General features: G+C 44.5%; 2 protein-coding genes across 5 annotated transcripts in view; both read left to right on the forward strand.

Moving 5' to 3' along the window:
* The first annotated feature begins 195 nt into the window (after positions 1-195).
* Positions 196-18,141, forward strand: NDUFV2 (NADH:ubiquinone oxidoreductase core subunit V2). The gene is made up of 8 exons (XM_081014292.1): positions 196-396; positions 3,454-3,519; positions 5,712-5,774; positions 5,857-5,973; positions 8,279-8,447; positions 9,823-9,932; positions 16,791-16,867; positions 17,983-18,141. Exons 1-8 carry the CDS (start codon positions 211-213, stop codon positions 18,074-18,076), a joined length of 882 nt encoding a protein of 293 aa, XP_080870418.1. The 5' UTR covers positions 196-210; the 3' UTR covers positions 18,077-18,141.
* Positions 18,142-22,521: 4,380 nt separating this feature from the next.
* The window catches only part of ANKRD12 (ankyrin repeat domain 12), a 48,808-nt gene continuing 47,638 nt past the window's right edge, over positions 22,522-23,691 (forward strand). For 2 of the 4 annotated variants that reach the window (XM_081014089.1, XM_081014092.1), the window contains exon 1: positions 22,522-22,673. The gene's annotated coding sequence lies outside the window, so the exon portion shown is untranslated. Of the gene's footprint in view, positions 22,674-22,764; positions 22,985-23,691 lie in introns of those variants that run through there. The other 2 variants (XM_081014091.1, XM_081014090.1) reach the window with 2 other exon arrangements.

The following is a 23,691-nucleotide window of genomic DNA, read 5'->3' on the forward strand; positions in this document are numbered from 1 at the left end:
CCTGGACGAATAAATACATTTACACCTGTGGTCTAAATATAGCTAGTTTTGAAGTTTGGCACATTCTGGCTTAAAAAACACATGTTTTTCCATTAGCATTCCATAACGCGATCGGGCTGCCTTTCGAAACCCATCGCCTAACTATTTTCCTCCTCCTCCTCTTCTGGGCGCGCGTCCACAATCTCCGGCAGGCGGCGAGGTCGCGCGCGCATGCGCAGATCAGCCTGCGGCTCGCACTGCGACTGCGTGCGCGGCGCCGAGCGCGTAGCAGCAGCAGCAACGTCTCCTCGAGAAGGAGAAGTTTTCCATTTGTCTGCCGGCAGCGGCGGCGAGGAGCCGCGGCTGAGCGCCGCCATGTTGCTGTCCGCTCCTTTTCGGGCCGCCTTCGCGCGTTCGGTAAGGAGGGCCGGTGGGGTTGAGGGAAACGCTGCTTCGTCCAGCGCGCTGGTCGGGCGTCCCCGGCAGTGTCGGTGGAGGGCAGTAGCGGCCAAGGGCATGGAGGCGGCCCTCGCCTTCCTCGGGGGGGAAGGGGAAAGGGAGGAGCTTGATTCGGTTCCTGCCCCGCTCCCGACGAGCCTAGCAGCCTCTGCGGCGGAGAAGCGGAGATGGCGGGAGGGGTGGACAAGGGCTGGGCGGAGGGTTTGGTCGGGAGCGGGGTTGCTTTACGGTCCATGCTTTCCTGGGAATACGCCTTATAAAGGAAAAATAAACCATACGAGGAGAGGGAATGGGCTGCGGACCGGGGGGAGGCAGGTAGATGGGAAAGGACAAATGCCGCCGTCGTCTTCTTCACCTCCTGAATGCCACCCTCTTTTTTTTGGAATGGCTGTTCTGCAGCAGGAGCGACCATAAGGGTTGCGTTACACGTTTGTCGCGTGTAACGTGAAGTCAGGTCTTGGGAACGCTCAAACTACTGCAAGTGACAGCGTCAGACCAAACTCCTAATCCTGTCAAATCTTGATAAAGTTGTGGATAGAGAATTGGAAGCGCAGGTTGGGTGAGCATATGAGCTCTTTTTTCTGCTGGGCCTTTGCACTTGGTTTTGGAGCCTCACAAGTGGTGGGGTCCTAGGAAGCACTTTAAATCGATTCTGGCTTTAGATAGATTCCCTGACAGGCCCCATTTAAACATGTAGGTCTATATCTGTCATGCCTGTTTCCTCATAGGTACTACCCTCCTTTGTTGTCAGTTTAGTTGTCCAGACCTTGTGCTGCGCTGCTTTATCGTTGTTGCTTTTTCCTTCTGACCACAGACAAAGGCTGCCAAACAGACCAGCAATACAAACCCTGGGTGAGCCAAATGATGGCAGGAGTCTTGTGTTATACCTGACAGATAGCTAGTGAATAGGAAGCACAGTGACTGGAATTGGTATTCCATAGCAGGGGCTACTGCTGAGATGAACAGCATAAAATCTAAGATAACTTGGACTGTTGTGTCACTTTGGTTTTTAAGTAAATACATGTTTTTGACAGGTGGGTGATGAAAGAAGAGTACAATGTGTATTTCTTAGCATGGAAAAGGAGTTCCCTAAATGCAGGCAAAAAGGGATCGGAAACAGTTATAGAAATTACCACAAGAGCATTGAGACAGTTGCAAGATTGATGAATTTCCAGTGCATTTTGAATATATTTTTTATCAAAGGAACAGTCTCATTCCTTTTTAAAGAGTTACTTTAAATAGTAGAGTTTGCATACAACTTTCTTTAGCTGTTTTCATGAAGCATATTAATATTTGTATGTGCATATAAATTTCTGTATATAAATGAATAATATAGGTCAGTCAGTAGAGCAGGAAACTCTTAATGCCAGGGTTGTGAGTTTGAGCCCCACGTTCGGCGAAAGATTCTTGCACTGCAGGTTGGACACTAGATGATCCTCGTGGCCCCTTCCAACACTACAATTCTATGATTCTAGGATTCTACTTTAATAAGAAAACATTCCATTTAATTTAAAATTAAAATTTGTTTTTGGCACCAATCACATAAGGGCCCTGATGTATCAGATCAAAGGCTTGTCTAGTTTAGCATCTTTTCCCCACAATGGACAGCCAAATGCCAATGGAAAGCAGGACACCAAGGCCCTCCCTAACAAGTGGTATTCAGAGGCATATTGTCTCTGAACTTAGCATATAGCCATCATAAATAGTAGCCATTGATAGTCTTATCTCAATCATTTGTCTAATTCCCTTTTAAAGTAATTAAATTGGAGTTAACATGTCACTACATCATGTGGTAGTGAATACCATAGTTTGAACTATGTACTGTTTGAAGAATTAATCTCTGCACAAACAGTAGTTTTTAGATGAGCAACAGATTCTGGTGCCCCTGCAGAAAAAAATTTGATTGCCTATTTGTTTCTGAACACTTGTGGTTTTTTACCTCCTGCAACTAAAGTTTGTGGGAGGCAGGGTTGGAATACGGATGTGGCTATTTTTAGCCCATGTTTATCATCCCTTCTCTAAAGTTAGGCAGCAGTTTAGGGAAGTGTTCTGTTATCTCACAGCGATGCACCATGCTGTTCAAATGCATACAACTGCTGTTCCTTCTCTTTTGTAAACTTGAAAAGGTATATCAACACACACCTCAATTCTTGCAGCAGTGTGCTACCAGACTATTTCTCAAGACAACCACTAGGAGAGAGTATATAGTGGCAAATAGGTATTCCAAGATAAATTCAGGTTCATTTGGGTTGCTTAGCCAGAAGCCTGTAGATAGCTTCTCATTAAGTTCTATGTTTTGGCAATAGCTATACAGTAATGGGCATTGATAATCTGTTTGTTCATATTAGTTATTGTACACTTGCTTCATTATGGTAAAATTGCCTCTTGCCCAAGACCTGCCCAAGCATATACTGTACTTCTTTTCCTGTTTCCTTCTCTATGACCTCTTAGCACATTGATTTGCAATGTTTTCCTACTACTGCACTTTATTTGGGTATTGTTTATAGCAATTTCAGTGATTCAAGTAATGTGCCTTCTTTAGTGCTGCAGCACACTTTGGTAGTTTTCTATGAAGCAGACCACTTAGTTGTTAGATAAGCATGCTGTTAGATCAGAATTACTGGAGGATTCCAATCAAGTATATTGGTGTGAGACAGTGGATTAATATAATGGCTGAGGGCGATAAAGCTTCGAAAACTGATGCGCAAGCAAACTTTACTGTGGTTTTGTAGTTCCTGTGGAAAAGAAGTATTTGAGGCGGTTCTCATAGAAGGGTCACAGGCAGGCTAAAATCATGCCCATCATCATCTTTTGCTCTGAGCTTCCAGTTGGTACCGCCATCATGAATTATATAAGTTGTTTAGGAGCAGAAGGGATGGGCAGACACAAAACTTTTTTCAGGTGGGTTAGATATTGGTTTCTTTGGTATTCCCTGCTTTTTTTTTAATGTGGTACTGTATATGTAAGATGTAACTTTAAAACAGATGCTTACCTTCTATAAAATGTGCTTTGTAGGTGGCACAGATTCGCTCTCTTCATGCAACAGCTGTACGCAATGGTGGTGGTGGAGCTTTGTTTGTGGTAAGCAATTTGTATGTACAACTAAAGCAGATGTAACTGAAAATTGAGAAATGTGGTTTTTATTGTCTTTTTTAATCACTTGTCCTCCACAGTAATATCACAATCCATTTTTCTCAGCAAATGTAAGACTACATTGATAATATCTCTCCTTTTTATATTAATGAAGATGAGATTTTATTGAGAGAGAATGTATCTGAGTAACTCCATATGAGTTCAAAAGCTTTAATTATTTCTGTTTATTTGGGTGTTGGAATAATGCATCTGTTCTGCAGTAATGGTGGTACTGTTAACCTGGAAGTTAACCTGTTTCAGCAGGAAGTTTTCGTGGGTCATAATTGTAGCTTTGATACCGTTGTTGCTTTATAGATTGTACAAACTGGTGCTTCTATTTGGCTTTATTTCAAAGACTCGTATCTACATTTTCACTTAACTGTACAGTAGAACCTCTACTTACAACCGCCTCCACTTGCAGACATTCCAAGTTGCGACTGCGGGAAACCTGGAAATAACCAGTGGGTTTGCCGCCGTTTCCGCATGTGCAGGGGCTATTGCCATTCGCGCACGCAAAGGAGCGGCAACCGCCGCTTGCGCAGAAGCGGCACTCGCCATATGCGCAGGAGCGGGTGATCGCCGCCCGCGCCTGCGCACAACGACACTTCTCCCAACGACCCATAAGGACGGGCCTCCGGAATGGATTGTGGTCGTGAGTAGAAGTTCTACTGTAACCGGAACCTGTAAATAGACGGGCAAGAGAAATTTGGCAAAAGAGATATCACAACATTAACCCCACTCAGTAGGGTATGATGAAATGTTGGTAAGGCTTGATAAATTTTGCCCATGTTGTATGACTTTACAACACTTCTGATTTTAAGTCCTGCCGTCTAGCTTAATGGTGGAGCACATGCTTTGTATGCAAAAATGTCCCAGGTTCGACCCCCCCGTCATTTCCAGGTAGGACCAGGAAAGACTCCTTGCTGAAACCTTTGAGAGCTACTGCCACTCAGCATAGACAATACTGAGACAGGTGGAGAATGGTTTGACTGAATAAAAGGCATCTTCCCTAATATAGATGACCTGCTGATATAAAGACAAAATGTGCAGTGGGGAAAACTACACAATAGGGAGCCATGGGTCTAAATGCTTAGAAAAATAACATGAACCATTCTTTATGATACATGACTTCTCTATGTGTACCTATATTGCAATACATAATTATACCCTCTGTAGCTCTTTTGTATTCTCAAGCAGAAATTATTGCTTTTAATTTTTATCAGGCACTTAGCTACTTGAACGTATTTGGTACTTTTTACTTTACTTGAGATGTAATTATTATTTATGTATATAATGCCATCAATGTGCATGACACTTTACAGAGCGCAAAAGTACTGGTCCGTGTCTCTGAGGAGCTTAACTAAACTTCTGTACAGGGAAAACCAAGACGATAGGGAGGGAAAAGAAGGCAGCAGTAAACACACAGAATGGTGAAGCTGGAGGGGCAAAGGTCATGGGCAGGGATATATTGGAGAGATGAGAAGGGGAAAGACATTTGAAGGTAAGAGCAAGGTGTATGTTCTGAATGTGGGAACTAAGTAAAAACCAGTGAGGGGATTTTGGGAGGAGTGTCTCACAATCAGAGCAGCAGCGGAAGTGAACAACTTTGGCTGGAAAAGAAATGAGAAGGCAAAATTGAGAAGACCAGCAAGGAGAAGATTGTGTTATTCTATGTGAGATATGATTAGGGTATGAACCAGAGTCTTTGCCAAGGGAACAAAGAAGAAGGGCTGTGGAGGGAGTTGAGTAGGAAAGAAAAAGGCAACATAACAGGAATAAGCGGCATGCCTTGATACTAGTGGAATATACCTATAACACTTATGCAGGGTTGAAGTTCTAATTACCTAAAGTGTTAGTCTTTTAAAAAAGCTTTTTTCATATTGTGTTAAGTCTATGATTAAACTGCAGGGAACAATATTTTATTTCAGTCTGTTTGAAATAGGCTGACCAGATGTATAGGAGAAAGCAGCTCCTGTATCTGTTGAACAGAAGAATTTTTTTTGCAGATGTATCTTTTCATACTTGCATGAGAAGCTGTGTTTGTACAAAATATCATCTTCTACATAACTATTAAGGTAGAATAGTCTTGTTTTTGCTGCATCTGACATATGTGTAATTGTTTCATTATTTTGTTTGTACAGCACAGAGATACTCCTGAAAACAACCCAAATACTCAATTTGATTTCACACCTGAAAACTATAAGGTATGTCATGATACTTGATAGGCTGTATCTTTACAGAAAACTGATTTTTTTTGCTATTGTAATGCTTATTTTCTTTTAACAGCGAATAGAGGCAATAGTAAGCAACTATCCAGAGGGACACAAATCTGGAGCAGTGATGTCAGTCCTGGATCTAGCCCAAAGACAGCATGGATGGCTACCTATATCAGCAATGAATAAGGTACTTCATTATTTCAGGAGGCAAACCTTCCATGGTTTAGATATTTTCGAACTCATTCTTAGATATAATGATCAACAAAAAGATATGGCAGAGTTTGAGAAGCTTATATTGAAGTTCATCAATTATTGTTAAATTATGATACAGAGGAGGAACAGATCAAGGAATACATTCTCAAGTGGGCTCAGAATATTGGTGAAAATGTTCTGATGAAAGTGTAGGAAAAGCTTCGGCTATTGGTTTGTAAGTTTTTGTTAAATATGGGAACAAGCAAGAACCGTTTTACAGTCATACCTCGGGATAAATACGCTTCAGGTTGAGCGCTTTCGGGTTGCGCTCTGCGGCAATAGTAATTACCCAGACACCTTCTGCAAATACCAAAAAGAGGAGGGTGGTTTTATCATCTTGGGTGGAAATGCGACTGGGCAAAAAAATGTTTGAGAACAATTAAAGACCAAAAGAATAGGTTTCTGGTATACAGAGTTCTGCTACACATTGTTGTTGTTGAATTACTTGGATGTGTCAGTAAAATATGACATTTGGAAATGGGTGCTTATTAGCTGCATCCAGAATCCCATACGAAGGGAACTGGAGCTCCATCAACATCCAGTCCATCACAGAGTGGTATAACAGATGTTGGGGGATATATCCTGGTAGCTAAGCTATCGTATTTACAGTGAGGGGGGGAAAGTATTTGATCCCCTGCTAAATTTGCCCGTTTGCCCTCTGGCGAAGAAAGGACCAGTCCATAATTTTAGTGGTAGGTTTATTGTAGCTGTGAAAGACAGAATAACAACAGGAAAACCCCAGAAACCCAGAAGACAAAAGTCAGAGATTGATGTGTAGATTAAGAGAACAGAATATCAGACAGGCCAACTTTTGGCTTATACAGCTTGCCTATATTCAATATTTCACTAAGGCAGGTTTTTTGTGGATATTAGTTAAGGGTTTAAAAATGTTTTGAGTGTGAGACCTGAGTTTGAGTATCTGTTTAATCATTTGCTTATGTGATTATTGGTCTTGAGTTAAGGAATATTGTACATGATTTCTTAAGGCCCTTTTGAATGTCCCTGTTGTTTTATTTGATTAGTTATATGTATGTATGTATGTATGTATGTATGTATGTTTATTTGTTTGTACAGTGGTGCTTCGCAAGACGAAATTAATCCGTTCCGCGAGAGTCTTCGTCTAGCGGTTTTTTCGTCTTGCGAAGCAATCCTATTAGCGGCTTAACGGATTAGCGCTATTAGCGGTTTAGCGGCTATTAAAGGCTTAAAGGCTTAGGGGATTAGCTGCTAAAAGGCTATTTAAGGCTATTAAAGGCTTAGCAGATTAGATAAAGGGGGGGGGAAAGCGAAAAAAAAATCTCTAGACTTGCAAGACATTTTCGTCTTGCGAAGCAAGCCCATAGGGAAATTCGTCCTGCGAAGCAACTCAAAAACGGAAAACCCTTTCGTCTAGCGGGTTTTCCGTCTTGCGAGGCATTCGTCTTGCGGGGCACCACTGTATGTATGTAATCATTATTGTGTTTTTTACATATGAAGCATGGATAATAATGCTGTTTATAATAGTTGGTTAGTCTTGTACAAAATGTAAAGCACATTATGTGAAAGAAGCTATACCAGTATAAGTAGTAGTTATCAAAAGCTTTACTGTCTATAGTATGGTTTTTTAATAAAGTTGTGTCATGAAGAAATCTTCTAAGAGACTTCTGTATCTGAATAAAAGTGCACTGACTGTTCCTATCAGACTACGTTGCTGATGTACTATATGCAGGTCAGGGGTAGTGCACTCATAGGTATAGTAAAAGAAAGAATAGGACAACAGGGATGTGGTTTTTTTGGTGCTGCTTTGAATTATGTGGTAGAACATTTTCTAGTCTGAAAATAGTTTTGATATTCTGTAAATAGTTTTCAATAGTCTGAAATCTAGCACTTTAAAATATTTATTGATAATTTCTACCAGTGAGTTCATGGGATTAAATAATGGCCTGTGGATCTACTATTGTTGTTGGACTCAAATTCCATCATTCGTACCCCAAAGGCTCTCCTAGCTGGGGCTGATGGTAACTATAGTCCGGGTCATGGACTATATTAACAATAACACCTTGTTAATAATCAATCTTGGAAGAACAAACGCTTGAAAAAATGCACATTTACTATCACATTTTGTGGAAAAAAATTATTGGTTAAGAAATACAAGGATTCATATCATCGCTGGCATTATAATTGCTTTTCAAAATGTTGGTGTTAGTTGAAACTGCTCATTTTATGTCCTGAAAAAATAAAACAGTCTTTTATTGTTACAGGTTGCTGAGATTCTAGACATACCTCCCATGAGAGTTTATGAAGTAGCAACCTTTTATACAATGTATAATCGTAAACCCGTTGGGAAATACCATATTCAGATCTGCACCACTACGCCTTGCATGCTGTGTGACTCGGATAGCATATTAGAAGCCATTCAGAAGAAGCTTGGTAGGATATGTAGCTTACTTCTCTCATGTGGGGTTCTTCATTTACATTGTACTACCTTTTACAGAGGACTTGGTAAGGCTCCAGAACATTTTTAATGTATAGTCATTTTCTCTGCTACTACACCTTTTTCTTCCTGGAAATGAAAGTAAAGAAAGTGTTTGGAATCAAACTAAAATGTGAAAACCTCATCACTTCAAATAATAGTGTTTTAAACTGATACTGAACACACTTTAAATGAGAGCATAGTAACAGGCCTGCTTAACAGCAGTGATAATTATCTGTATAACCGTAGGCCCACTTTACAACTAGAAATTGTATGCCCTTCTCTTCTGGGGACTTCAGTCTGTTCTGAATAACAGGTTATACAGTATATACAACTTGAAGTTTCAGGAAATGCTGAAAAAAGGAGGTAAACATAAAAATTAAGGGAGCCTAATGTTTTCAACATCCCCTCTCCTAATTTGCTTTAAAATGGCTGTGGCTGTTTTAATGCTATGGTTTCTATAGCTTGGATCTTTGTCCAGGTCTGACCAGACATCATCTCTCACTCTACCACACCTTGGTCAGTAACCTTTTGAATGTTATGAGACAAGTACAACCTTTATGGATCTGTTCAACAACGGAGAGAAACATTAAGTTTTCACATCCTGACACTTCGCTAAATATATTACAGTGGTGGGGGTGTAGCTGTCATCCTGGCAGGATGCCACTGCCACACAGGCATTCATATAATGCAGCCAACTGCTTTCATTTTTATAAGGTCTAAAACAGCTATAATTTTAAATATCAGTCCTTATTCAACAGTGCATGCACTATAAAACTAGATTCTCCAGCCTGCTCTAACAGCCAGATCTTTATAGTCCTGTAAGTTTGAATGCAACCCCTGCTGCTAGATCAGGCTGGGAATCACCCACAGAGCACCTGTTTGCACACGATTCCCAACTTAACTAAACAGACACAATCTATGCATTTTGTCCTTGTTTATATTTAAGGAAATCACTATGAAAATTTACTGTTTGAGATTACAGACATACAAACATCATTTTATTTGTATTCCTCCTTTCCGTTGTTCAAAATATGCTCAAGGCGGCTTACAACATGAAAAAATACGTAATTACCAACAACAAAAGTGGTTATAAACATACAACAAAATTAAACAATTTCCACATAAATCCTAATCAGATCTAAAACAAATATTTTTTTTTAAATATAAATAACAGCAACAGCCTCCTCCTAAACAATACCCCAGCCCAAGAGTCTGTTCAGCAGCCTCAGCTTTTGTAGCTGGAGTCAAGTCAGGGCCCTGGTCTCCCAGGGCAAGTGGGAAAAGGCCTGCAAGGTTCTAATGCTGCTTTGTTTTTGCTTATGTCCCTAGGTATAAAAGTTGGAGAAACAACACCTGATAAACTCTTCACTCTGATTGAAGTGGAATGTTTGGGGGCTTGCGTAAATGCACCAATGGTACAAATAAATGATAACTATTATGTAAGTACAAGTGGGTCCCTCCAACAAAATGTTGCAGTGTATCCATGGGGTGCATTTGTTGTCTGATCCTGTGGCTTTAGGGGAGATGAATACACAAACACTAGCATCAAAAAAGTAGTCTCTTCCTTGACTTGAGTCCAACCGTAATATAAAGTGCTGCTGGTCTGCATGCAAGTTAATAGAACACAAAGCTTCTGCTGTGCAAGGTGGTCTGAAGTAGCAGTTCATGCAGAGTGGCCTTTTCTTCCTCCTGAGAAGTATGGAGAATTTTTGACTGGTAATATGAATCAGCTTCAGCCCCACCTCTGACCTGCAATATTAATAGTTGTATATGGCAGAGCTGTAATAAGCTTCCCCCTCTCCCCCCCCCTCTCTCTCAGTACAGCCCCTAACCTACAACAACCCTGCAGGGTTGTGGTAAAATCTTTTATCAGCCCAATCTGCAGTGAGAGAAATGGGTATCACTGCAGGTTTGTCACAAGCTATTTGCTTCAGTCCAATCCTCAAACCTGCACTAGGGTGTAATATCTCTGAACAACGCTGAAGTGTAATAACCACTTGAGCCTGATTTGCGGCATACAGTATGACTAATATTGCAGGGTTGTCATAAGCCCCTCTCTCTTAGCCACAACTTTTTCTGTCCTGTAATACTGGGACACTTAACTAGGTTTGCTTTGGAATTAGCAAGGTTTGCACAGCAAAATAGCCCCCAAAATTGAAACAAAATATTTGCATTAAAATAACTAGGGAGCTCCTGTTCTGATATCCTGGAAGAGGACAATGCTAGCAGGTTAACTCATTTCATCCTCCCTCCCCCAAACACACACTTTTGTTTTCCCCACCAGATACTGAATGTGCTCAGTCCTCAGTGAGCTGTTAGAAGAGGGGTTGTCCTGTACCCCCCTTTAAAGTGTACTTCTGCATTACCTCTTGGTGCTTACCATCTGAGTTTACTATTCAGAGTAACCAAATATAACCCAATGTAATCAAACTATGTTTATCCAGTTTAACTTATCCTGTTTTTTCTTTATTTTAATAGTACTAAAAGCTGTTTCCTCACATAAATAATTAAGTGGATTGTTAATTGGAAATGAGCTGGGTTTGAACCAGTTTGTATTCCGTGTTTGCTGTGTGACAGTAGTGTATTGCTGTGAGCATTTGTTCCTATAACCATATTGTCAGGGAACTGCCATCGGAAGGAAGGGAAGTGAAAGGGCTCACACAGGTTGGGAGAGACTCAGCAGCTGAAGAGGGAACCAGTAGGGGGAGAGGAGCTGAGCTGAGGGAAAGGGAGCTGGAGGGATGGCTCAGAGACACTTCCAGCGAAAACAGTGGGGAGGTTTCAGGACCTCCTGTAGGGACACCCACTCCTCGCCGGAAACTGTCACGCAGAGAGTCCAGAAGACGTGTTTCCGTTAAGGAGCTTTTATGTTGGAAGCGATTCCGAAAGCAACCACTGTCGGAATCTGCCAGCGACTGACGGAGCCATGTTTAAGGGGCTCCGTTACAGACAGAGGTTTGCAAACTTGACCAAACTCTGAGGGACTAGGATTTTACACACAAGCAGCTCATCGTCCCATCACAGCATTCCGACAGTCTTCGTGAGCAGCTTGTGCAGGAGAAGGCATCATGAGCAACCCAGCCGGAACCGGAGAAGCAGGAGCTGGAGCGGGTCCAAGCCTGGAAGAAAGGTACCGGGTGTTGGAGGTCCAGCTAGCGCTGCAGACGGCGAGGCTTGAGGAGAGGAGGGCTCAGGATGCAGACAAAAAGGGGAAAGACACCCAGCTCGTCAGAAAGGTACCAGGATTGGTGCAGAAGTTTGGGGGGGAGCCCAAAGACTATCATGGCTTTCGGACAGAGATGCAATATGCCCTCAATCTGCAGTTTGATGAATTCCCTGACGAGGAATCACGAGTGGCTTTCGTGATTGGGCATCTTGAAAAGGGGGCGAGAGACTGGGTTAGACCCCTGATGGCAGCGAATAGTGACGTCCTAAAGGACACGATGAAGTTCTTTCGCGCCATGGATCTGATGTTTTCCAGCGATATTGAACAGGGAGTGGTCCGCAGACAGTTAATGGCTTGCAAACAGGGGAGCCGATCTGTCCGTGAGTACTGGACTGAGTTCACCATGTTGATCCATAAATTGGGGTGGGATCTATCGGCGGAACCCATTCAAATGCTCTTTGAAGAAGGGCTTTCTTCGGCTGTGAAAGACGAACTTTCCCGGGCGCCCAGGGCGGAGTCTATGGACCAGCTGACCAAATCAGCGCTGACCATAGGAGCGCGCCAGGAGGCGAGAGCATTGGAGAGGCGGGAAGGGAAGGGGGAACGTTGGAAGGAGTTCCGCATTCCAGACATTCCAGAGCCAACTTTCCCGCCGGCAGAGCCGATGGAAATCGGAACAGCGCGCGCGCGCGCAGTTTCAAAGCCCAGTGAGGGGGAAAAGAAGGAGGGAAAAGGCGCCCGGAAATGCTATCTCTGCCAACAGCCAGGTCACTTTGCCAGAGTCTGCCCCCAGAGGAAGGAATGGCAAGGGATGGTAGGAGCTGTGGAGGGAAGAGAGGAAGAAATACCGAAGCAAGTAAAAGCCAACGCCTGGCTGCCACCGTCGGGGCACAGCAGCCAGGCCAAAGAGCAGTGAAAGTGCCCACGCCAGAACCTCCTAAACCCGCCCTAGTGATAGAAGTGGCGCTAGAGCTGCCAAACGGACACCCTCTAAAGATAAAGGCGCTGTTGGACTCAGGCAGCTCCTGCAATTTCATGAGCAAAGAGTTTGCAGCTGAACACCAGATACAGACGATCCCTTTAAGCAACCCCCTGCAGGTGACCACGATCGATGGCAGGGAGCTGTTGGGAGGAGAAGTCAGCTTGCAGACCGTCCCAATGATAATGAAGGTGGCAAGGCACACCGAACTGATAGCGTTTAATGTGGCCACCTTGGGAGGAGCTCCCATTATATTGGGGATGAGCTGGCTAGCGTTACATGATCCGCTGGTGGGCTGGCATCAGAGAGTGGTTTCTTTTGGTTCAGCACATTGCTTAGAACACTGCAAAGAGGGAAAGGGTTTGGCAGGGGCCCAAGCCACCCTAGCAGGGACTGAAGTAACGGAGAACGTGAAGGTACCACGACAATACGCAGATCTCCGCGACGTCTTCAGCGAAAGGGAAGCTGACCAACTACCCCCGCATAGACCCTTTGACTGTCAAATCAATTTACTCCCTGGGGCACAGCTCCCTGTAGGCAAGCTGTACGCCATGTCAGACAGAGAGATGCAGGAGCTAAGAGAGTTCATTGACAAGAACCTGAAGAGAGGGTTCATCAGAGAGTCCAGGGCGGTGGGGGGCAGCCCAGTGTTTTTTGTGGATAAAAAAAAACACGAACAAGCCGAGGCTTGTGTGTGACTTCAGGGCCTTAAATGCAGTGTCAGAACCAGTGGCTTTCCCTATGCCCAGGATTGACGACATTTTGACAAGGGTCAGGAAGGGAAAGATTTTTACTAAACTGGACCTAAGGGGGGCGTACAACCTGATACGAATAAGGAAGGGGGATGAATGGAAAACCACCATGTTCACCCCTTTGGGGGCATTTGAATATTTAGTTATGCCCTTCGGCCTACAAGGAGGCTCCGCGTGCTTTCAATCGTTTATGAACCACGTCCTGGGGCCTTTGCTTTACAAGAATTGTGTGGCCTTCTTAGACGACGTGTTGGTGTATTCTGAGAATGAGGAGCAGCATGTGAGAGACGTCAGAGAAGTGTTGAGCAGGCTGCAAGCCAACCAGCTGTGGGTGAAACTGGAGAAGTGTCAGTTTCATACCAAGGAGGTGGAATTCCTGGGGTATCGCCTGTCAGACAAGGGATTGGCCATGGATCCCGGCAAGGTCCAGGCGGTGCTGGAATGGAAAACACCCAAAACAAGGAAGGATGTGCAGAGGTTCCTAGGATTTGGGAACTTCTATCGTAAGTTCATCCGAAACTTTGCCCACCTGACGGCGCCCATTACGGACTGTCTCAGCAGTAAGAAGAAGTTCGTTTGGACTGAGGAGGCGGAGCGAGCATTTGAGGAACTAAAAAGGGCCTTCGCCTCGGAACAACAACTCCTGCATGTGGATTTACAAAAACCGATGAGAGTGGAAACTGACGCATCAGACAGAGCTATTGGGGCGGTGCTTCTGCAGCCAGGGAAGGAGGAGTCAGAGTGGAGACCGTGTGCCTTTTTTTTCGCGAAAGCTGAACAAATCCGAGAGGAACTACACGGTGTATGACCGAGAACTACTAGCCATTCATGAGGCGTTCCGGAGATGGAGGCACCTGCTAATTGGCGCACAACATAAGGTGCAAGTGTGCACTGACCACAAGAACCTAGAGTATTGGAGGACGGCACGAGTGCTCAACCAACGGCAAGTGAGATGGGCCCAGGAGTTCTCCAAATTTAACTTTGAGATTTGTTACGTGCCAGGCCCAGAGAACATTAGGGCGGACGCTCTCTCACGCAAACCTGAATATTTGGAGGGGGAGGGAGCACCCGAAGAGAGACATGTCATTCCAGAGGACCGCTGGGTGTGTGGGGCGGCATTGGTGGGACAAAGAGAACTGGTAGAGGAAACAGAGAATGATGAATACGCCCAGAATAAGCTCAGAGGTCTTAGGGGTGAGGGAGAGGAACCAGGGGGTTTCGAGGAAAGAAATGGAGCTTTGTATTACAAAGGGGCACTGTATATCCCTGAAGGAGACTTAAGGGGGAGGGTACTCAAGCAGTTGCACGACAGCCCCACGGCGGGGCATTTTGGACAACACAAAACCATGTGGTTGGTCACCAGGGAATTTTGGTGGCCTAAGGTGAGGGAAGATGTACGGGAGTATGTAAGAGGGTGTGAGCAATGCCAGCGAGCCAAAGGGGAGAGGCGGGCACCGGCGGGGCTATTAGAACCCTTACCAACCCCAGAACGACCTTGGGAGGCAGTGCCGATAGATTTTATGACTGATCTGCCGAAGTCCAAGGGGAAAACAGCCATCATGGTGGTGGTAGACCTACTAACAAAGATGTGCCACTTTGTAGCCTGCTCGCATGCAGTCACGGCGGAAGAGACAGCGAAGTTATTTGTAGAACACATTTTTAGGTTGCACGGGGTGCCATTGAGGGTGGTCTCAGACCGAGGAAAACAATTTACTTCCAGGTTCTGGAGGAAGCTCATGAGCTTACTGCAGGTGGAGGTCAACTTTTCGACTGCCCGGCACCCTGAAACCAACGGGCAGGCGGAAAGAGCAAACGGGGTCCTCCAGCAATACCTGAGGTGTTATGTCAATGACAGAGAGAATGACTGGGTAGAAAAGTTGGCGCTGGCGGAATTTGCCTACAACAATGCCGAGAATGTGTCCACAGGGATGAGCCCCTTCTTGGCTAATTATGGGTGTCATCCCAGGGCTTTCCCAGGGGGAGAAGGGGAGAGATGGGGTGTCCCGGCAGCCGAGCATTTTGTAGAAGAAATGGAAGCAATCCATCGTCAGCTCCAACTCAACTTAGAAAGGGCGAAGGAAGAATACAAGAGGCAGGCAGACAAGAACCGAAGGGAAGGTGAAACCATAAGGGTGGGAGATAGGGTGTGGCTGTCAACCCAAGGGTTGCCGTTCAAAGGAGGTTGTAAGAAATTAAGACCCAGGAGATTGGGTCCCTTTGAGGTCATTCAACAGGTCAACCCAGTGGCTTTCAGGCTCCGGTTACCCAACCACATGAAACTGCACCCAGTATTTCACAGGTCGTTACTGTCACCGTATGAGGGGGGACGAGAAGGGATGGCCACTCGGGGACCGGTCATAGAAGAAAGGGAATGCAGCAGCCATGTGGCAGAAATCCTCGACGCCAGATGGAAGGGGGATCAGGTGGAGTATTTGGTAGCGTGGGAAGGAGAACCGGAGTCAGAAAACACTTGGGTAATGGCAGAAGATATCAATGACGAGGTATTGATAGAAACGTTCCATCAAAGGTTCCCAAGGAAACCTCAGCCTGTGGAGAGGTTCCGGAGGGAATACTTTGGGACCACCGATGAGGAGGAGGAGTTGGAAGGATTCTCGGAATCGGAAGGGGAAGGGGAGATGGACTCTGAGGAGGAGGAGTACTTCGAGACCAGGAACCGCAACAGGTGGAGAGAAGTGTTCGGGACATCGGAAGATGAAGGAAGTTCATTCCGGGGTTTTGCCTCCTCACCGCCCGTAGAGGAGGGGGCGAGAGGGGATGAAGGGGGCCCTGGAGGGGAGGTGGATGTCAGGGAACTGCCATCGGAAGGAAGGGAAGTGAAAGGGCTCACACAGGTTGGGAGAGACTCAGCAGCTGAAGAGGGAACCAGTAGGGGGAGAGGAGCTGAGCTGAGGGAAAGGGAGCTGGAGGGATGGCTCAGAGACACTTCCAGCGAAAACAGTGGGGAGGTTTCAGGACCTCCTGTAGGGACACCCACTCCTCGCCGGAAACTGTCACGCAGAGAGTCCAGAAGACGTGTTTCCGTTAAGGAGCTTTTATGTTGGAAGCGATTCCGAAAGCAACCACTGTCGGAATCTGCCAGCGACTGACGGAGCCATGTTTAAGGGGCTCCGTTACAGACAGAGGTTTGCAAACTTGACCAAACTCTGAGGGACTAGGATTTTACACACAAGCAGCTCATCGTCCCATCACACATATTGACAAATTGTAGGATCTACTAGACAGCAGGACACCTGCCCCACTTAAAAGCTATAATTATGCCTACATTTTTTCAAGTGTTAATAGAATTACCACAGAGTGATACTTTTAGTCCCCCCAAAAAAGCTATCATACTTTTTTAAATGTCTGGAAATCTTTACATTTTCCTTATTTCACATTTCAGGAAGATCTGACAACAAAAGACATAGAAGACATAATTGATGAACTAAAAGCTGGAAAAGTTCCAAAACCTGGACCAAGGTATTTTATTCATTTGTACCATATAATAAAAACTAAGGAAAATTGGGAACAGTAACATTGTATGTAATTAGCATTACATACTCTTTCCACAGCAAGTTGCAAACATATCTATAGATATGGGAAACCAAATATAAACCTTTATTCCAATGATGCTTCAAGTTTATACACTTTAAGGGTCTGTGTCCTAGTTGCCAAGAAATGAAGGTAAACATTTCATTGAAATAGCTGAATTCACAGCAGTATTGAGTCTTGACCAAACTTCAGAGATGGGATTGCTTCTAAATTTAATTGTGTGTTTATTCAAGTGCTTATTTGACAGGCTTACACCCTCACTTCTTTACATTTTTTATGCCCAGTCAGGATGCTCAAGCTAGTTTTACACTGCATAGATTTCAGTGCAAGTGCCTTCAGTGGCCATACAGCGCTCTAAATAAATCAGATTCACTTATTTGTGGCAATCATTTTGCAAGTTATAGTCAAACTGTGATGCTCTCAGACACAAAATTATTAATTTTTATTTTTGAGAAACAGTATTTGCCGCATCACTTTCTTTTGTAATTTGATTGTATGCTTGCTACAGAGGAAGAATGTTATGCCAGTGAGGTACAGTGCTAGACTAAGACCAGAGAGAACCAGATTCAAATCTCTGCTCAGCCATGTCGCTCACAGGAAGACTGGGCTGGTCCCATATGTGCTTAACCTATTTCAGTGGGTTGCTGTGAGAATAATATGGGGGTTCTCAGAAAAAGGGCAGGATAAAAATGTAATAAACACACAGTAATTTAACAACCGAGGGGTTTTTCCTAACATTCAGCTTGTAAAATTCAACCTACGTATTTGGTTTACAAGACAGCCTGATCCTATACTCAGATGTAAGCCCAAGTTACTTCAGTGGAGCTATAAAGTTGAGCATGCAAGAACTACAACTGTGCTTAGAAAGTAGCATGCATACATTGGCTTTTGAACTTGTTTTTAAACTTGCGACTAGGTTCATGTTTTCACAAATATCCAGAACTAAAGAGGTTTGAAGAAAATGAGTCTGACTTCTGTTTACCCTTGAAGATGAGTAGTGCAATGGAAGTAATGCATAAGTTAATTGCTCTCTCTTTTTGCAGGAGTGGGCGCTTCTCTTGTGAGCCAGCTGGTGGTCTCACTTCTCTGACAGAACCACCCAAGGGACCTGGTTTTGGAGTTCGGCCAGACCTTTAAGACTATTGTTCTAGCTGTAAGGAACAACTTCAGAAAATAAAATCTGAACTGCATACAGATGAAAACATGAGTTCAGTTGCTTACAGTCTGGTATAATAATTTTACTTTATTATTAGTTACTCACCTGAGATTAAAATTCAAGTTTTATTATTGTTTATATTTATTAATTTTGTTATAGGCAAATGGAAAATGCAAGAGTCATCCCCAAACCAGGGCTATTTAACCCAAATAACACAACACTTTATATCAATTTTACATAAATTTGAAATTAAAATAAGAACAAAATAAAGTCTCTTTAAAAAGCTTTTATTTAATATAGATATGTTTAGGTACATAAATTATATAAATCTAACAAGTGGTCACAAAGAAATTGAGTAGTAGAAAGGGGGGTGGGGAAAATATTATATTAAGAGAGACCAAACTGCTGTGCAAGTGGAATGTATACATAGCTAACCTGTGGCCCTCTAGGTATTGTTGAACTTCTACTCTCATCAGCCACAGCCAGCAAAAGCCAGTTTCAGGGATAATACAAGTTGTAACCCAGCAGCATCCAGAGGGCCACAATTACCCATCCCTGGCCTTAATAGTCAAAGATAGTTGCATCAGATAGAAGTTTCAGGTACCCACACAGTGTAGGTGATTTTGAAGATATGACTTATCCACTGGGTACACTGAAGGGACAGATGTTTTCAATGCCATATAATTAATCTCAGGGCTACTAAGATTACTCAGGGCTACTACAAAGACCTGTGAATTTAACACAGAATACTGTGTTTAAGGTGCGTGCTTTACAACGTCCTAAAATAATCTGAATGCAAATTGTAATGAAACAAGGGCAAGATTAAACCTAGTTTCTATTTATTGCAAACTGTAATTTTGGAATATCCTCGTAACGTATGAACAGCACTAATGTGTTTGACAGCACTAGCATTCATATAATTCATTATGTCCAATTTGGCAGAATTTAGCAAGATACCAATGTAAATGCAGTTTATTCTATTGAATAAGCATTGAATATTGGTTTTGTGTTGCTGATCTAACAAAAAACTTAAGTTTGATATAAGAACTTACAAATTCTTAAACTCCATAAAGACAGAACTAAGCCCTAAGCCCGAGTTTGCATATTTTCACTTTTATAGTATACAAATTGGGAATCTTTCTAATCCCTGTAGATTAGACTCCTTAGATTCCTTGCCAGTCTTCACTTTATGTTACTTGAATCTGTTCAGGGTCTATTGTTTAGGTATTCAGAACATCTCTCTACTTGTGGTACACTAATTAGATGGCTTAACATGATGTGTAGACCACTCCATCTCAGCGTAGAAGGTAGATTTTATCGTTACTTCCTGGTCTTTGATTATATTAAAAGTGTTTTGCTAAGAACAATACTTAGGGACACGGGTGGCGCTGTGGTCTAAACCACAGAGCCTAGGGCTTGCCGATCGGAAGGTTGGCGGTTCGAATCCCCGCGATGGGGTGAGCTCCCGTTGTTCGGTCCCAGCTCCTGCCCACCTAGCAGTTCGAAAGGACGTCAAGTGCAAGTAGATAAATAGGTACTGCTCTGGCAGGAAGGTAAACGGTGTTTCTGTGTGCTGCTCTGGTTCACGAGAAGTGACTTAAGTCATACTAGCCACATGACCTGGAAGCTGTCTATGGACAAACGCCGGCTCTGTCGGCCTATAGAGCAAGGTAAGCGTGCAACCGAGTCGTCTGCGACTGGACCTTACAGTCAGGGGTACCTTTACCTATACTTCAGAACAGTGAGCTGTGAGTTATCAGGCTGTCAACAGGGGATGTTTAATGTAAGAAGCCAGAACTCAGATAGGGTAATATACTGCGTAATTTGAAGCAGATTTTAATGTACGCTCCTCAAAGTAAAATATTTTGAAATGACTACATTACCATTCCGCCTTTCCTCTCCAAACTTCATTCATGAAGTTCACTTACATGTAGTGAAAAAAACAAAAAAAAGTAAGTTTTAACTTTAAATGTGTATGTTATGCAGCTAAACCTACTTAAATTATTAGATACACAGTGTACTCTTGAACTAGAATTGCAATCTACGGAGAGAAGTTAGGAGATTATCTTTAGATTCATGATTGCTTCTGCACAATCCTCCCAAAATTTATTTTTAAAGCATCTAAAAGCTGGTCTTGTGAGGTTAGACAGATGTTTCTATTCCTTACAGCAACTGTATTTAATCATGTTTTAGCAGTGGCTGTCACTAACTTGATGCGGGGAAAGTCCAGGACTTAAAACTCTGATAAGTATTTGGCATGCGTGGATGGAAAAGCTATAACCAGTTAATTGCCTTTCCAACAAAGTATCACCTTTAATAAACTTTTAATTTAGAACTTTAATATGTTTTAATTTCTGATTTTTCACAAATCAAATGGAAATTGTAAATTGCACCTACTATGAACTGCAGAATGTCGATCCCAGAATTTTATGCTTCTGGACATGTGCCTTATTGTTGATGCCTTTTATGGGTTTATGCAGTATCAAAGGTCTGTGAAACCGGGCCTGTGCTTATGACAACATCTGTATGTTTGCGAACAGTAGCCTTCTAGTATCCTGACAATACACAGTATCCAGTTTGTTTTATAAAACTTCTTATGGCAAATCTCTTAGCCTGGTTCAAAATGAACCTGAATATATGAATGTTAAACCAAAGCATAGAGTCTCAAAAAACTAAATCCAATTCTTATGGTCAATTAACCACACCCACTCTGCTTTGTAAATATTGCAAAATTTATTTTTTTAAAATAATAAGAATATAAGACTCTTGCATCAGGCTAAAGCCCCATGTAATCCAGCTCTGTGTTCACATATTGTTGAGCAGATGTTCATCAAGCCCACAATGCATAACCTGAGTGCTACAGCTTTCTCCTCACCTGCAAGTCCCTGCAAATGCCTATTAAAAGGCATGCTGCCTTTTGACAGTGGAGGTAGTACATAGCCATTGAACCTAGTCCTTGATAGCTTCATCACCCATGAATTTATCCAGATCTGTTAACTCCCATCAGGATGCTGAGCTAAAGCTAACAAACCCCAGTGTGAGTCTACTACATAGAACACAAAGTCTAGTACTATGCGTGACAGCTTTTGATGGTTAATGATAGAACCTTACATTATTTTAACAAGCCTTGAGCTACAAACTCTTATGAAAAGCGACTTTCTAAAGAAATAAAACTCATTCGTCCAGCTGCTTGGCAGTAGTTCTGAGAAGACATCTTGACGAGATCAGGCTCGTCACACGAGTTTCTAGGTGTCTGTCTGCATGTAGGACGTGAAGGGGACTACTCCAGAACGCTATATATCATATTTAAAGCTGATCTAGTATTTTATCAAGTTGCCTCAAATGCATATAATTGTACCACTAGTTCAAGTTCCCAGCTATTTTTCCTAGTCGGAACCAGTGACGTGAAGAGTACTACAAGTACTACGCGCTACCCTGCTATACTAAGCTAATGCCAACTATCCACTCTCAACTGGTTTTCGTTTCCAACGCGGAGCTACCTCGTCATATCGCTTACTGAGACCACACACCACAAAAAACGGTCACAGCGGCTGCACGCTCTGCAGTGGTGGGGAGGCTAATTCAGTCCTCGTGCAACGTGAACCGGTGCTCGGTTGTCTTTGCAGAAGCCCTTGTTCCCCACGCGTTCGCCCCGTGAGACTGTAGTCCTCACAAGGGAGCAAAGCCCTGCGTACTGCTGCCCCCCCCCCGCAACCTCCGCGCTTTTATTAGGATGCGGCGGAGCCACACACACCAGCCGCGCATGCGCGTTCGGTGTTTATGAAAACTCACTGCGCCACCGCCGCCGGAAAGCCCTTCCCTGGGGAAGGGAGTGACCTGTAGGAGTGGCTCCGGGGCGAAGATGCCTCCGTTCGCATTCGGCCCAAGCGAGGAAGCCTAGCCCGCGCGTTCCTTCTCTTACCCGTAGCCTGCCTCTTCGGACCACCGCCGCTAGTATTTCCAGAAAGTTCCAGCAGCGCCACCCGAGAAGGAAAAACTAGACGACGGGCGCGCATGCGCACCAGGCACTCGCTTTCTGTCTCCGCCCTCTAACCGTGTCAGGGCCCGTTATTCCTTTTATTTTCTCCCTTACATCTGCGTGGTACACTAGGGAGAAAGTAGCATTTCTTATGTGGAACGCCGAGGAATTCTGACAAGAGGGTGATTATGACGTTGGCTCTTACTCTCGTGCCCTCTAAAATCCTCCCCCCCTTCCTCTTTAACGCTCACGGCGGCGGCGCGTGCCTACCCGTTTCTGGTGCCCTTCTGCAGGTCACGTGATGGGCGCTTCAGCCAATCCGCGTGGAAAGTCACAAACCGACATTCTGACGGGCTTGAAAAGCGGAGGGGGTGGGGGGAGAGCGAGCGAGAGGGGCAAGGGAAAGGGGAGCGACTGAGCTGAGGGGAGGGGGCGAGAGGAGAGAAGGGGTGTCGTCAAAACCTGACTCTTGCCGTGGCTTTCGGAGCGGGCTTGAGACTCCAGGCGCCGCTGACCGGCAGGGGGTGGCTGCGGAATTCGGATCTTCTTTAAAGGACGGCGCTTCTTGTAAAGAGCCGCCTCCCTTCCGCTGAGAGAAGGTAAGGAGAGGAAACCACCAGTATCTCCACCGCAGACTCCGCGGGGGGGGGGGAGGCGGGGAGGGAAGGAGCAATGGCAGTTACGCGAGTGACACCCCCTTTGTAGGACACCCCCCTTGTAGGTCACCCCCTTTACAGGTGAGGGTGGCAAGGAGACACTAAAGAAGAAAACAACTGCTCTAGAAACGGCTTGGCGCCGCTCTGAAATTCCCCCTCTTCCTTTCCTGGTGTCATATGTTCGTGCGTGTCTGTCAAAACTCCCTCCTTTCTGCAAATGGGGCTCCCTTTATGCAGCCTATTCTGTGGCGGAGGTGAGTGTATAGAATATATATGTGCCCCTTTCAGTGGGTGTGGGTGGGTGGGTGGGTGTGCGCGCGCGCGGGCGCGCACGAGCGCGAGGCAGCCCACCCTAGTCTGTAGCACCCCCTGAACCTCCCGTGAGGCGGGAGGGAGCCGCGGTTCGTATAGAAGTGGGCTCCTTTTTGCTGCTGCCTGTTCCTGCCCTGCTTTCTTTGGGTGTACATTTAAAAAGCAGAGAGAGAGAGAGCGAGAACACTCCCCCTTTCTTGCGCTGCCTTTCCTCGTAATGGAGGTACTGCAACCTCTTTGCCTACATGGAACACGCACGAGCCCTTTCTGAGGAGATCTCCTGACACACCTTCCTTCGGTGCGTCGTCGTGCCTTCCTTCCTCCCTCGCCGCTCCCCCCCCCCCGCCCCCGCTTCTAATACTGTGCACGAGGACTGTCAGCCCGAAGAAGGAGCTCTTTCCATCCGGCAGCCCTTTGGCTCCCTCGATCCCAGCCTGTCACTGTTGTTGCTGCAGCTGGAGCCATGGCTGCCGCTGCTGTCACTGCTTCTCCCTCCTTGTGGGGCTGTTTCTGTGATACGTGGTTTCTCTCGTATTCCCCGCCCCGCGCTGAGGCTTATATTTTTGTGAGTGAGGACAGGATAATCGCGTTCAGGAATAATAATAATAATGCTGATAGGACTGAGTTCTTTTGGTCTGCAGCATTGTCA

The sequence above is a fragment of the Podarcis pityusensis genome (assembly GCF_964106645.2).
Source record: "Podarcis pityusensis genome assembly, chromosome: 7".
NCBI classification, from domain to species: domain Eukaryota; kingdom Metazoa; phylum Chordata; class Lepidosauria; order Squamata; family Lacertidae; genus Podarcis; species Podarcis pityusensis.

Coding starts and splice junctions, on each gene's coding strand:
- NDUFV2 (XM_081014292.1), top strand. CDS start 211: ATGCGCAGATCAGCCTGCGGCTCGCACTGCGACTGCGTGCGCGGCGCC. Junction 5,775..5,856: donor TCACACCTGAAAACTATAAG/GTATGTCATGAT, acceptor TTCTTTTAACAG/CGAATAGAGGCAATAGTAAG. Junction 9,933..16,790: donor AAATAAATGATAACTATTAT/GTAAGTACAAGT, acceptor TTCACATTTCAG/GAAGATCTGACAACAAAAGA.